At 43.5% G+C, this 14,791-nt stretch overlaps 1 protein-coding gene across 3 annotated transcripts in view; it reads right to left on the minus strand.

The window, feature by feature from the left end:
* Positions 1-14,791, minus strand: part of RCAN2 (regulator of calcineurin 2) — a 207,948-nt gene that overhangs the window by 15,630 nt on the left and 177,527 nt on the right. For all 3 annotated transcript variants that reach the window (XM_064476560.1, XM_010994304.3, XM_064476561.1), the window contains 2 exons: positions 8,560-8,733; positions 4,662-4,833 (listed from right to left, as the gene is read on the minus strand). In XM_064476560.1, the coding sequence (XP_064332630.1) occupies positions 4,662-4,833; positions 8,560-8,733 (346 nt within the window). The remainder of the gene's footprint in view (positions 1-4,661; positions 4,834-8,559; positions 8,734-14,791) is intronic.

Genomic DNA, 14,791 nt, shown 5'->3' on the forward strand with positions numbered 1-14,791 from the left:
GTGTAGCCTTAGGCAAATTCCTTAACCACCCTGTGCCTCACATGCCCCAGCTGTACAAATGAGGAGAGTAACACCTGTCTCCTGGAGTCGCAGTAAGCATTAAATGAGATCATCTATATAGTAAGCTGTTTAACACAACGCCGGACATATATTAAGTGCTGTATGTAAGCTTTAGCCATTGCTTCCATTTACATTTTCCCCCTAATATCTATTTTCCTTACTTTCTGGATCAAAACCAGAATATACAGTCATGAAAAATGTTTGGAATCGTGCCTCTCATATTTTGCAGACCATGCACTTATTCTCATGATAATAAACAGAATGGAGAGATGCTTCACCAGTTAGGTGACTCTGGTCTCCTGTTGTCACATCCCACTAAGGGTTTCAAAGGAAACCCACAGGCTCGGGCTTCATCGTGGTTCCTCTGTGGCTGCATTTTCTAGCCATGCTTGTTTCGTGGGCCTCTTTAGAAGTTCCAGGGGGCCTGAGTTGTCCTCTCTGGAAGAGGGTCACTGGTGCTCCTTTCTTCAAGAACAAGGTGCTGTCTTGCCCCCTCCTGTCTGAGCTGAGGCCTGTGTCCTCACGCTCTCGTTTACCCTGCATGAAAGGGTCGTGATGACCCACGTCACTGCATTTCCATGGGCAGCTACATGTGTCAAAGCTCCAACAAGCCCCTGCGTCTACCAAAGTGATCCCAGACCGGAGTACCATCTCACCCTGGATCCCGGCTCTGAGCTGCTCTTTCTTTAGACTTGCTCTTCCTCAGCATCCTTAGATTTCTGCATCCCTTCTCAGTCACTCAGCTCAACCAATTTAGCACCATTAGTCACTCCTCCAAAGGAAGCAAAACTCCTCTCCTTTGATCATCTAAGTTGCTTTTCTCTGTTCCCATTCTAATTTATTTCTCTATTCCTGGAACTGAGGTAGCCATCCCTTAACATGGAATGACTTATAATTTGTTACTGAAATGATTCTGCCTAAGGATTAAAAGTGAATTTTACTAAGTCATTTTTTTTTTCCCAAGTGGAAATGCTCAGAGTCCTTTTGGTGGAAAAAATATTCATTTAGTGCTGTCTGACTCAGTCTGGCTAAAGCCATAAGACAGCAACAACTTGCCAGTGAAGAAATTATCTCTAGGGCTAATAGCTCTGATATCTTCACACATTCATTCATTCATTCATTCATTCAGTGTTTAATGAGCATCTTCTATGTGCAAACTATCAGGCACTGGGAATACCAGAATGAAAAAAACATGCCTTCTCCCCTCCAAAAGCAGGGAAGACAGAAAGCTGAATGATAGAAAATTAACCACAAGGAGAAGTGAGCTTTTGTGGAACGAGTCAGGTCAGAAGGAGACTGAAGGAGTAATTCCCGGCCCTGGCACCTGGTTGGGGGTGAGGGGGCAGAGATGCAGGTGAGGGGATGCAGGGCGGGGCCCCACTGTCTCATCACTGGAGCTGAAACAGCCGCCAGAGGCCCCAGCCTCCTCTATAACCTCTGTGATATTTTCAACTTAGTTGTTGGATATAAATCATTCATCTGTGTGGGGTGTAGAAGCTTCAGGGATACCGGAAAAGGACGAATGGATAACTAAATAAAGAGAAACAGCCTCAAACTGCTGGCAAGGAATGGAGAGAGAGATACATCAAGAGAAGACAGCCAAACTGCAGCTGTTCCACGGGACACAGCATCAGTCATCCGGGAAGAGCAGGAGACCTTCCTTACACACACAGCACACAGATCTTCATTTGCACACTTACCCAGACCCGGGGTTAGGCTTTCTGGAAGTTATAGGGGTGTTAGAGATGATTGTCAATGGGTTGGGATAAATGTTCTGCCTGTGTCCTAGCAGAGCCGGCCTCAAGCCCACCCAGGCAGCCAGGATCCTTAACAGAAGGCCATTGGATCTGGCTAAATGGTGGTTAGAAGAGCCAGGGCTGACACTGGTTTCTGCTCCCAGCCAGCTGTGTCACCTTGGGGAAGGGCGTTCACCTCTCTGCAGTATAGCTGATTTACAATGTTGTGCTAATTTCTGGTGTACAGCATAGTGATTCATGTATACACATGTGTATATACATATATACATGTGTGTGTATATAAATATATTCCTTTTCATATTCTTTAAACTATAGGGCATTATGAGGTATTGAATATAGTTCCCTGTGCTATACAGTAGGGCCTTGTTGTTTATCTATTTTATATACAGTAGTTTGTATCTGCTATCCCAAACTCCTAATTTATCCCTCTCCCACCCCCTTTCCCCTTTGGTAACCATAAGTTTGTTTTTCAAGGCACACATTTTTAACAATTGATAAATTATTCACAACTCTAAAAAGAACTCCATCTTTTTCTGGCTCTTTAAGACCGTTTCCTTCTTACTTGCCGCCTCCTCTGTACCAGGCTGTGACATCCCTTCTGAGGTCTAGTTCCCACTGTATCCACTCCTCCCGCCTCGGTCACACCCGTCCCCCGCAGTGCCCTCCAGACCTTATCTTGTCTTTGAGTCAGGCTTTGTGGCCATTAAAAGTAAATAAATTTTCATTCTGGCTCTGGATAGAAAAACGATTTGAATTTACTGGATTACAGACTCCAAGTGAGTGGACCAGAGGCCATCTGGGATCTGAAAGTCTGTCTGAGCCTGAGCCTCCTTTATGAAGAGTGAGGTAGGAAGAGCCCTGGCCCTGTTTTTGGCAAGTCATTCCCGCTCCCCCATCCCTGGGCCTTGATTTCCCCTCCTGTAAAGTGCAAGTCGGCCAGTGACTGCTAGGCTCTCTAGCCAAGACATTAATGATTCTATGTAGAGCTCTGTTTGCTGACATTTGAAACAGCCATACAAGGTGTTCAGCTGTGGCCTTGTTCATACCTCATTAATATCTGTGCTTGGGACTCAAACCAGCAGCTCCAAGGACTGCGCTCTCATCGGTCCTTTTTAGGGCTGTGCTCACCCGCTGTCCTGAGTTCCTAGGGGAACTGGGTCACAAGGCTTGACCTGAGCAGACCTGACTTATTTTATACACTCAACAACCTCTGCACATATCACACACGTGGCTCTCTTTGCATGGAAGCGCGTAAGCTCAGAATTCCTGTATGTGGATTAGACTTTCAAGGAAGCCACACTTCACAAGCAACTCCCTTATTATTCTGTTGCTTTTTTAATCACCACCTTAGTAGTGCTTCTCATAATGGCTCTCGATGGTGAAACCCATGGCCATTTTAAATGGCCCTAGAAGCAGAGTGACTGGATGGCAATTACAAAGAACCCCCCCAACGCCCTTGCTCTTGAAAGTGCTGTAATTTAAGGCCACACATGGGACAGCCAGTAATTCTCTTGCAGGGTGTACTCATTAATCAATCAGCCTCATCCCAACCTGAAGACCCAGTAGGATGACCAGCTTTTCCTGAACTGCTTGGGAATCTCCTGGTTTTAGCATCACAAGTTCCCAGGAACCCAAGTCTGGGTGATCCAGGACAGTGGGTTGGCGTCACACCAAGGAGCCTGAAATCTCAGTATATGTGAGAATCAACATGCGTGCTTATTAAAACTGCAGATTTCTGGGGTGGGAGATGCTGATCCAAATGTTTTCCTGACTACAGTAAGAAATACTGGTAAGAACTCATTATTAACTTATCACCCCTGGCATTTGGCATTGCTACCAGTGGTTCTTGAGCTCATCTGCACATCACAATCACCTGGGGAAATTTTAGAAAATACCGTTCATGATTTGACCCAAACCAAGTAAATGAGAATCTCCTGGGGTGCGGTCAGCCCCCTCTCCCTCCAGGAGAACCAACAGAGAAGGCAAACACAATGGCCATTATTCATCTTGGACCTTTGGTGCCTAACACCTCTGCTGTCACCTGGTTTGGGCCCCCAGCTTTACACCACGTCCCCTCCTGTTGTAATATAGGAAAAACACTGGAGGGCAAGGTGGCACCATCTGCTGAAACTGTGGACAGTATCACCTCTAGGTATAAAACATAAAGAAATTTTGGACAAGTACATAGGAGCTGGGCACGAGAATGTTAACTGTGGCTCTGCCCATAATGACAGGAAACGGGAAGCCATCTAAATGTCCATCAGCAGGAGGGTGGTGAGCACAGAGTGGTTCTGGACTCACCCCGTGGAATATTGCGCTGCAGTGAACATGACAGTGTCCAAGCTACGCTGACCAACGCTGTAACAAAATGACCGTAGCTTTTTCTAAAGTTAGAGCCTGTTGTGATTGACTTCTTGGGGCCTGAGAGGCCAAGGTGAAGCCTCTCAGGCCCTCTGTAGCAGAGGGTTCCTGGGCACACCCGTGGCAGCAGAAAGCAAGCTTGCACGGCATAGGTGCCTTGTGCCAGCTTGTTCTGAGGAAAAGATGTCCCTATGGTCTGGAGAGAAGAATCAGGTAGCACTTGGCAATCCTAAAATGCCTGCCTAGCAATCTGGAAGTTGCACGGACTGGCGTGTGAGTGCCAGTTCCTGGGCTGCTTTCGAACAGGGACAAAGTCTGACGCTGCATTTTCCCTCGGCATTCCCCTTGCTGTCCACATAGAGCAATAAATCCATTAGAAAAGCAGATGTTACCGTGAACCCAGGATTTCAGGGCTGTTAATCCTGTTTGGCTTTTCCGGGTTGCTGACAAATGCGTATGCTGCGGGAGGGCCGCAGGGCTTACCTGGTCCTAGTTTGGCCACAGCATAGAGGAGGTCGTAGTTGAGGACCGGCGTGGCATCGCTGATGGGCTGCCAGCCGACGGGAGGAGAGGCGGGGGGCGAGATGAGGAACTGTTTGGCGGGCTGCGGCGGAGCCAGGTGCAGTTTGTCTCCGTCTGTCTCTGGAGTCTGAACCTTTCAAACAGAGGAGGAATGAAGACACATTATTCATTCTGGCCTCGGAGGGGCCATGTTGTTTCACTAAGATGCAGAGTCTCGCCGCTTTTAGCCTGTGACGGATGAACCAAGGGGCCAGGCTGCAATTATAATTACTGTGACCATACCCCATGTGCTCAGTTATCTTATTTGGGCCTTAAAACAGTGGTTCTCAACCTTGAGCTGCACAAGAATTACCTGGGAAGCTTACTAAGGCAGACTGCTGGGCCCCACTCCTGGAGTTCTCGGCCAGTCAGTCGATGGGGGGCAGGGCCTGAGGATCTGCATTGCTAACGAGTCCCCAGGTGATGGTGATGTTGCCCGTCCCCACAGCTTCCCCTCCTCCCCCTCCCCTCCCTTCCCCCTTCCTCCCCACCATGAGTTTTTCCTTCCTTCCTTCCTATCTTTCTCCCTTCTCTCTCCTTCTTTCTAATTGAGGTGATATTCACACAACATGAAATTAGACCATTAAAACATTTTTTTATGGTTCCATTTTTTTTGATTATAGTCAGTTTACAACATTGTGTCCATTTCTGTTGTGCAGCATAATAGTTCAGTCAAACATATACATACATATATTCATTTTCATATTCTTTTTCATTATAGGTGACTATAAGATACTGAATATAGTTCCCTGTGCTATACAGTAGAAACCTGTTGTTTAGATCATTTTAAAGGGAACAATTTCAGTGGCATTTAATCCATTCCCAATGTTGCACAATCACTACTTCTATTTAGTTTTTATTATTATGGTATTTTTATCATCCCAAAGGAAACCCTGTACCCATTAAACAGTTACTACCATTTCTGCCTCTCGTCAGACCATGGCAACCACTCACCTGCTTTCTGTTTTCTATGGATTTACCTCTTCTGGACATTTCATAAACATGGACTCATAAAACAGGTGATACGTTGTATCTAGCGTCTTTCACTTAGCATAATGTTTTCAAGATTCCTCCATGGTGCAGCATGTCTCAGTACTTCACTCCTTTTTATGGCTGAATAACATTCCACTGAATGGACAGACCACCATTTATATATATCTGTTCACCCAGTTTTGGACATTTGGGTTGTTTCTACTTTGGCTATTGTGAGCAGTGCTGTTGTGAACATGTGTATACAAACATGTATTCATTTGAGACCTGTTCTCACTTCTTTCAGATACGCACCCAGGAGAGGAATCACTGGGTTGGATGGTAAGCTTATGTTTTACATTTTTAAAGAACCAAGTAAGGTTTTAACAAATGAGAAAACTGAGGTTTCTACAAGTCACACAAGTTATTAGCCGTGGTGGGTTTGAGTATGAGTCTGAGGCTAAAGTCTAAGTTTTTTCTCTTTCTTGGTTTTTATTTTATTTTATTGTGGTAAGATCATTTAATATGAGTTCTACCCTCTTAACACGTTTTAAAGTGTGTGACACATTGTTATTGACTATTTATTGTACAGTGTTGTACAGTAGATCTCTCTTCATTTTGCTTGACTGGAACTTTATGAATGTTGACTAGTAACTCCTCATTTCCCTCCTACACACACACTTAGACCCTGGAAACTACCATTCTAGTCTTTGATTCTATGAATTTGACTATATTAGATGCCCCATGTAAGTGGGACCACACAGTATTTGTTTTTCTGTGAGTGGTTTATTTCACTTAGCATAAGGTCCTCTAAGTCCATCCACACTGTCCTGTATTCCAGAATGCTGACACTACCCAAAGTGATCTGCAGAGTCAATGCAATCCCTATCAAAATCCCAAGGGCATTTTTATACAGAAATAGAAAAAACAATTCTAAAATTCATATGGAACCACGAAAGACCAGAAACACTCAAATCAATCTTGGGAAAGAACATCACACTTTCTAATCTTAAAATACATTTCAAAGCTATCTAATCAAAGCAATATGATATTGGCATATTGACTAATGGAACAGAAAAGAGAACTCAGAAATAAATCCATGCGTATAGGGTCAACTGGTCTTCAGCAGGGGTCCCAAGGATACACAGTGGGGAAAGGAGAGTGTCTTCAACAAATGGTGCTGGGGAAACTGGACATCCACATGCAGAAGAAATGGACCCTTATCTTAAACCACACCAAAATCAACTCAAAGTGGATGAAAGAGTTAACCATAAGACCTGAAACTGTAAAACTCCTAAAAGAAAATATAAGGTAAAAGCTTTATGACATCGGTCTTGGCAAAGACTCCATGGATATGACGCCAAAAGCACAGACGATGAAAACAAAATTAAACAAGTGGAACTCCATCCAACTAAAAAGCTTCTGCACAGCCACGGAAATAAGCAACAAAGTGAAAAGCCGACTAGGGAATGGGAGAATATATTTGCAAACTGTATATCTGATAAGCGGGTCAGTCTCCAAGATATATAAGGCGTTCCTATAACTCAGTAGTAAAACAACAACAAACCCCAATAACCTGATTAAAAATGGATTAAGGCCTTGAATAGACATGTCTATAGAGAAGACATACAAATGGCCAACAGGTATATGGAAAAATGCTCAACATCACTAATCATCAGGGAACTGCAAGTCAGAATCACAATGAGATAGCACCTCACACTTGTCAGAATAGCTGTGATCATAAAACAAAAGACAAGTGTTGGTGTGGGGGTGAAGGAACTGGAACCCTTGCACACTGTTGGTGGGAATGAAACTGAGCAACTACTGTGGAAAACACAGGGGGTTTTCCATATGGAAAATATGGGAAGGGCGGTTCCTCAAAAAGTTAAAAATAGAACTATCATATGATCTAAAAATTCCGTTCCTGGGTATTTATCCAAAAGAATTGCAAACAGGATGTTGAAGTGATATTAACATTCCTACATTCATTGTAGCACTCTTTGCAAATAGTCAAGACGTGGAAACAACCTAAACATCCATTGACAGATGAATGGATAAAGAAAATGTGATATATATGTACAATGGAATGCTACTGAGCCTTAAAAAGAAGCCAAGTCTATGTTCACGTCATTGGGTCAACTCTGTAGAGTCCAAAGGTGGAAATGATGCTTACAGACCAATAATAGATGGATTGAAGTATCTAATAATGAAGTGAGGACACTGATGAAACATTATGGACACTGATTTTCTGCTGCGGTGGACTTCATGAACACTGCCAAGAATTACCCACGCCCTTTTTGCAATAGCCGGACTTTATTTTTGGATAAAATAAAACACAAATTTGACTTCAATAGATTTGTAACTTTTTCTCACGGATAGGGATCACTGAAAAGGTATACAGTCCACCAAAACTGTCATATAATTTAAGCTTTTATTATAACCCTGCCAGGTAAGTTAGGAGTAGCTGTGATCAGAGCATTCTTATTACAAGTACTAGCTGGCATTTATTGTGCATTTACCAAATGCTGAGCACGTTGACAAACAATAATTCATTTAATCCTCATAACATTAGCATAGTTTGTCATTATCCCCATTTTACAGATGGGGAAACTGAGGCCCAGTGAGGATATGTCGCTTGTCTAGATTAGAGCCAAGGATGCCAACCCGCAGAGACAGCTTTCTAAACCACTATGCGGTCCTGCCTGGGAATCATGACATAGGTTTATTCCTCAGTGAACTAATTATAAACAGCAAACCAAACTGAAAAGCAGGAAGGGCTCCATTTATATTTTTAAAAAGTAAACAAACAAGGTAGGACAAAAGGATTAACTCTGGTAAAGAAAGATCTCACCTGTGCAAAGTAGAGTTTTAATTTTTTCCCTCTGAACTGGGTTTCATGAAGCTCTATCCTGGCTCGGGCTGCAGATTTGGGATTGCTGAAGTTTATTCGGACACGTCTGAAACTCTTAAATAGCTGGAACGTCACACAGTCATCATAAGTCCGGAACAGACCCTCAAATTTTTCCTGATAAAAACAAACACAGAGGAAAATCCATTGGTCACACATCTGGTCCTATGTCAGATCTGACAAAAACAAATAACTAAGTACATAAATAGGTTCCTTCTTACATAAAATTAAAACAGAACTTTGTAATGTATTTTTTCCACCTGTTGGTCTGTTGCCAGGTGCTAAACCTGCCTGTGGATTCAGTCTAAGGATTCATAACCTGGATCCAGGGATCTGCAGATGACCAGTGAATGGGGTTTAAAATGCATGAAAAGCCTGTCAATTATGCAAAATGTTGAGTGTTTCCACACAGATGTGTTTTCCCTGGGACAGGGACCATACCTGTCATAAGATCCTCAAAGGAGTCCATTAGCTCCAAAATATCAGAGCTGTTGGGTAGAACATGTGGCAGACACGGTTAGTGGTTATCAAGCTTGGGGGCACGTTTCTTGCCTGAAGATATGGGAGCCCACACTACCCAAGACCCCTGTAGTCGGGTGGTGCTGTGTGATTCATTCTGGCCCATGAAATGGGCATAGAAGGCAGGAAAAGAGCCCTCGAGAAATTTTCAGTCTCTTTCCCTGAAGATGTCACGCGCTCCAGATGGTGGCGCAGTCAGAAGTAGGACTGTTCTAAGCCTGGGTCCCTGAGTGGCTCCGTGTGACCACATCTGAGAGAATGGACACCAGGATGCGGGGTTACAGAATCACTGCCCTCCGAGGCTGCCCAGGAAGAGGGGCTCAGATGTCCAGGAAAGTCTTCCTGCCTCTCGGGCATCCAAGTGAACTTGTCTCAGACCCTCTGGTCCACGCTTGTGATCCTCCCAAGGCTGCTGCCCACTTCTGAGATCCCCCAGCCTGTGGTCCACCCCCGCTCTACCATTTTTGACTCCTGTGTCTGCACATACTCTATCCAGTCCAGAATATATTCAGAAGAGCTTTTTTTTCCCTTTCAATTTCATGACATTTATGGAGAGATCTGAGGGGTTCTGTCTCTGCTTTTCTGGCTCTGTTTTTCCTCGTCTTTCCCTGTCAAGGACAAAACAGGAAACTTCCCTTGTTTGTTGTCTGGGCGATTTTTATTCTCAACTCTCAAACCTTGGGATCAGCCAACTCCCCAGCCTGGGGCAGCGCCACCAGTCCAAGGGGGCTTTCTACGGTTCTTTCCCAACTTCCCAACTCTACTGTGTTTTCCTGAACAAGAATCCTGGTGAATAAAATGCTTTCTGGTTCCTCACAACGCGAGTAAAATCCAATCAAAGCTGCTGGTTTGATTGATTTCAAAATTTTCAGGAATGGGAGGAACTAAGAAATGAAAGGCTCTTATTTCTATGTAGAACATTATATCTTTTAGGACAAAATCCATGGGTCTTCTCTGTGGCTCTGTTTTCTTCATTTGCGGTGTGGGAGCTCCCTCTCCGCGGCCTCAGGGTGGGCACTGAGCCCAGGCTTGGGGGGCAGAGGTGTTCTTCTCCTTGGAGCCTCATTCCTTGCCTTTTGTTTTCTAGGCCTTCTTTACACATCACTTCTCAGTTGTTCAGAGCTGCTTGGCCTTAGGAGATGAGGAGAAAGGAGAAAGGAACCAAGGAGTTCAGGCTTTAGGCTTAGGGGAGCGGTGACTACGAATGTCCCACAGGCTCCTGTCGGGAGGCCTGTGCAGGTGTCAGTGACGACTGTAACTGTTTTCTCCACTACTCCTCAAAAGAGGGTCCCCCTCAGGACCACCAGCAAATCCTCTTTGTGATCCCTTGTTTTGGGCTTAGACCACAAGCAAAAGAGGTCTGCAGACCTGGGGTGCAGCCCAGAGCTCAGAGGCTGGGGTTTTCACTGGCCCATCTGGAGCCCAACTATACAACAACAATATTATTATTAATAATATTAATAATGACAAACAACTAACATTTGCTTGGCTTGTCCTCTCTACAGAGTTCTTTCGGTAACTTGTAGTGGCGGAGATGACAGCTGGCCAAGAACTGGTAATTTGTTGGCCACCTCTTTTTTTTTCTGTTAGTGACATGACAGACATTTCACTGGCTGAGGCAGCACCGGCACAGTGAAACCCGCCTCTGGTGGACCCTCAGGCAAAGCAGTGACAGGATCAGAGCCAGCGGTCGGGGCCCTCCACCGCCTCTACAGCGAATCTTCTGTGATTCTGATGCCCGGGTGCCCACCAGGCCCACAGTAGTATTTCGCTGTCCTCTGACTGCCAGTTTCCTCCAGCCTGGTAACCCACAAACCCAATAAATTCATTTACTCCATAGTTAGTCTCTTTTTAGCCACTGGTTTGAATAAAGTCCTACAGCAGTAATTGCAAACTCTGGTCTCTGGACCTCACTACACACCAAAAATGATGCAGGAGCCTGAAGAGCTTTGTTACTGTGGGTTTTCTCTACTTATGTTTATTGTACTAGATATTAAAACTGAGAACTTAAAAATATTTATTTATAAATTCAACTCCAAGGAACAATAATAAACCCATTATGTCAAAATAATCTTTTTTTTTTTTCCCTGAAAAATAACTGTATCCCAAACCAGCAAACATTAAGCGAGAAGACTGGCTTGGTTTTACATTGTGGCAAATCTCTTTCATTCCTGACTTAATAGGAGATCTGGAATCTCAGATCTGCTTCTGTTACATTAAGCTGTTTTGTCTGAAGGGTAGGAAGAAAAGCTGGCCTCACCTAAATATGTGGTTGGAAGAGGGAGGAGTATTTTAATAGCTTTTCGAATAACTGAGAATCTTCTTCCTGGATACTTCATCAAAACTCAGCAAGTGACAGCTTCTTAACATGTACTGCAATGTTGCCTCTGAAGCCAGAATCAAATAACATTTTTATTTTGAAAATCCACCTATCTATTTTGCACCTTTAATGGCTTTTTTTTCACCTGTGCATGATTCTGTCATAGTGTACATCCGTCATTGGGAAAATATTAGTTTCTTGAGATATGCAGCTTTTTCAAATGTTGACACATTTCATTACACAGTATTAAAAATCACATTCACTAATCACTGCTACCTATCGTATCAAAAAGTCTTTAGATAATGGAAAGCTGTCAGATCCAGGTTCCAAAATTCTAATTTTTGCTTAAAAGTACATTCTTTATCATTGGCAATAGACACTGTTGGTTATTTTCCTTGAAGTAATACACTTAATCATTTTTGATAATGTCCACCAAGCAACTAAGTCCGCATGACTTCAGTTTGTCTGTTGGTTGTTCGTTCTAGCAAAAACTGTGTTGCATGAGAAAAAGAAGTGTCTAGTGCAATTTTGAACGTCTCAGAACATTTCCACAAGTCAAATGCTGCACTGCGGTACGCCACAGAAGGGCTTTCTGTGTACTTCCTACTTCATTATTCTGATTATTGAAAAGGCACGTGCTCAAGAACAAAGCATTAATAAAACTAGTAACTTTCATCAAGGACATTATGAAATAAAATTGGCATTTTTCTTCATTGCACTCTTTGCCACTCCACCCCCCCCCCTTTTTTAAAACTGGGAGCGTGTGGACTTGAGGACTACAAATACTAGCGGCACAGTCTGGCGCCACTGCACCGATTTATGCCAAAGTGCCAGCACTTTTAACCACTATCGCTTTTGCACCACGGGTGCAAATGTCAACACAGTTGAAAAAGCAAATAATGTCGTAGTATTATCATGGAAGTAGTTCTGACCTCATGGTAAATGGTCTTGGGAACTCACAGGAGTCTGTGGAGAATTGCTATATGACAGAACCTCAGAGAAAAGTAAGGGTTTAGTTAACTCGGGGGAAGACAAGAGATTTAGTGAGAATCTTAAGGGTGCTACATGATGGAGGTCAAAGAAGGGTCTGCCTCCACTTGAGTGATGCTTAGGGAATACGTGTCATCAACAGGAATCTCGGATCCGGTACAGGGAAGGATGCAGAGGAGCCATTAGAACCCACATTGTACTCTCAGGAAAATTAACCAGGGTCTCTAGAGAAGAAAGTGAGAGAGGCTAGGAGACGGGGCTGGTAGGAGAAGAAGAACCATGGATAAAGAGTGGGGCTGCATGAGGACATGAACACAGGGCAGGATGCTGTGCAAATGCAGGGTACCCCGAGAAACCGACCCCCTTGGCAGGGTAGACAGGCAGCCAGAAAGGGAGGGCGAGATAGATGGCAAGGACATACAGGTCTGCAGTGCTTCGGATCCACAGAGTAATTTGATTTTTTTTACCCACATCAATTTTTATCAGCTTTATTCTCTATCTAGTAAGAACTACAAGGTACACATAAAGACACGCTAGGTAGTACGCCTGAAAACTGCGAAAGTGGCTGCTTAGCAGTGTAGATCCAGGCCTAACGCAATTTGACTGAAATCAAATAATTCTATGGTTTCAAACCTTGGGATTTAAAATTTTCTACCTTTAAAAGTATCTGCTTTATTTGAGTCGATTGGACAGTGAGGAGACAGGTACAGATGAATTGCAACTAATGCAAGCATGTATTGCTTTCCTTGGAGGTCACTGCCATTTTCCTTAAATCTTCTTGCTTCATCTCTGTTATAATTATTCCTTTATTTATTATTTGGGCCCTACATTAAAAAAGGATTCTAACATGGCTTATAAAGATATATAAGAATAAAATAAAATAAAATAATAAAATAAAATAAAATAAAATAAATAAAATAAAATAAGGTAGAGAAAACCAAGGACAGAAATGTAGAGCCAAGAAGGAAGACTCTTCAGAAAAGATGAAAAGCTTCTCACAGAATCTTGACCATTTGCCATGGGTGAATGCCAACATTTTGCCTCTAATTTTTCTCAAAGCTGACACGATTGGGTCATCCGCATCAGTTACAAAATTCTCAGGGCCAACAGGTGAAAGTCGAGCCTGGCCTGAAAAACCGGGCGGAAGGATCTGTCCAAGGTCCTCGTAAAGCAGCTCCCCATCGTGGTCCTCAGTGGTTACAGAACCCAGCCCAAGAGCCGCTGATCCACTACAGTTTCCAATCAAAATGGAAGCAGTGATTGTTTTTTAAATCAATAGCCTTTAACACCATCCTCAGGACTTAGGAGGTGCTCAATGTATTCTGCTTGATTGGTTGATACAAAACCCCAAGGTAGTTTGATAGAATATTAGAATGTTGAAATATTACCTTCAGTTTCACTCTAAACCAGACAGGCTGCAGATAAACAATCTTGCCTGATATATTATCTCATTAAATCCTCGCTCAGGTCCTTTGAGGGAGAGCTGGAATTACTATTTTCCTTGAGTAACACACGAAGAAAGCCAAAGAAGTGAATGACCTCCGCCAAGTCACCCAACTAATTTGCAAAACCAAAACTAATAAGCTCAAACTGTTTATACTACCTCTGTATCACGGATAATATGCAAACAAGTGAGACGTCTGAAAAACCAAAATGAGCAAACCAGCTTTCCTTGTCAATCCAGAAGCACAGTCCTGTCCTTGGAGACCTGGCTGCTGGAGAAATCTGATGCTATCTTTAACTTTATTCCAAATGATGCTTTATGCCTTTATGTATTTTCTCAATTTTCTCTCTTACAATCCCTTTTGGGTATAAATTATCTTAATAAGAAATTCAGCTTCCCTCAAAATCACAAGGCTCTCATCCGTCAGATACCACCTCCTAGAAACTGCTGCAGAATGAAACAGTTCATTTAGGTTTATCACCTCTCGGTGGATGCCCCAAATGGGCCCTGTGCAAATCCCATGTTTAAGGATCGCGGTGGATTTTACAGGCCGCTCAGGAGGGCCTCCTGCCAAAGCACTGCTCCTGTGAATCTTCCAGAATGCAGACTCCGTATGTGAGAGGCATGACCAGACCTGGGTGTGGGGATTTTTTCATCTGGATTTCTTAGGCCAGGCAGACATGTGTTACACCATGCTTTGTTCCATTTGTGGTCCTGAGATGACCTAAATAAAAACATGATTGTGAAAGGTGGCTCTCAGTCCTTCCTTGTTGATAAAAGAAGGGAACAGACCTCATGTCACAGAAAGGCCTTGAGAAAGGCTAATTCAGCGGTCAAGGCACAGAAGCCTTGATCCCTTCTCAGCGGAGTCCTTGTGAGAGACGAAGATCTGAAACTCAGCC

The sequence above is a fragment of the Camelus dromedarius genome, chromosome 19, assembly GCF_036321535.1.
Source record: "Camelus dromedarius isolate mCamDro1 chromosome 19, mCamDro1.pat, whole genome shotgun sequence".
In the NCBI taxonomy this organism is placed as follows: Eukaryota; Metazoa; Chordata; class Mammalia; order Artiodactyla; family Camelidae; genus Camelus; species Camelus dromedarius.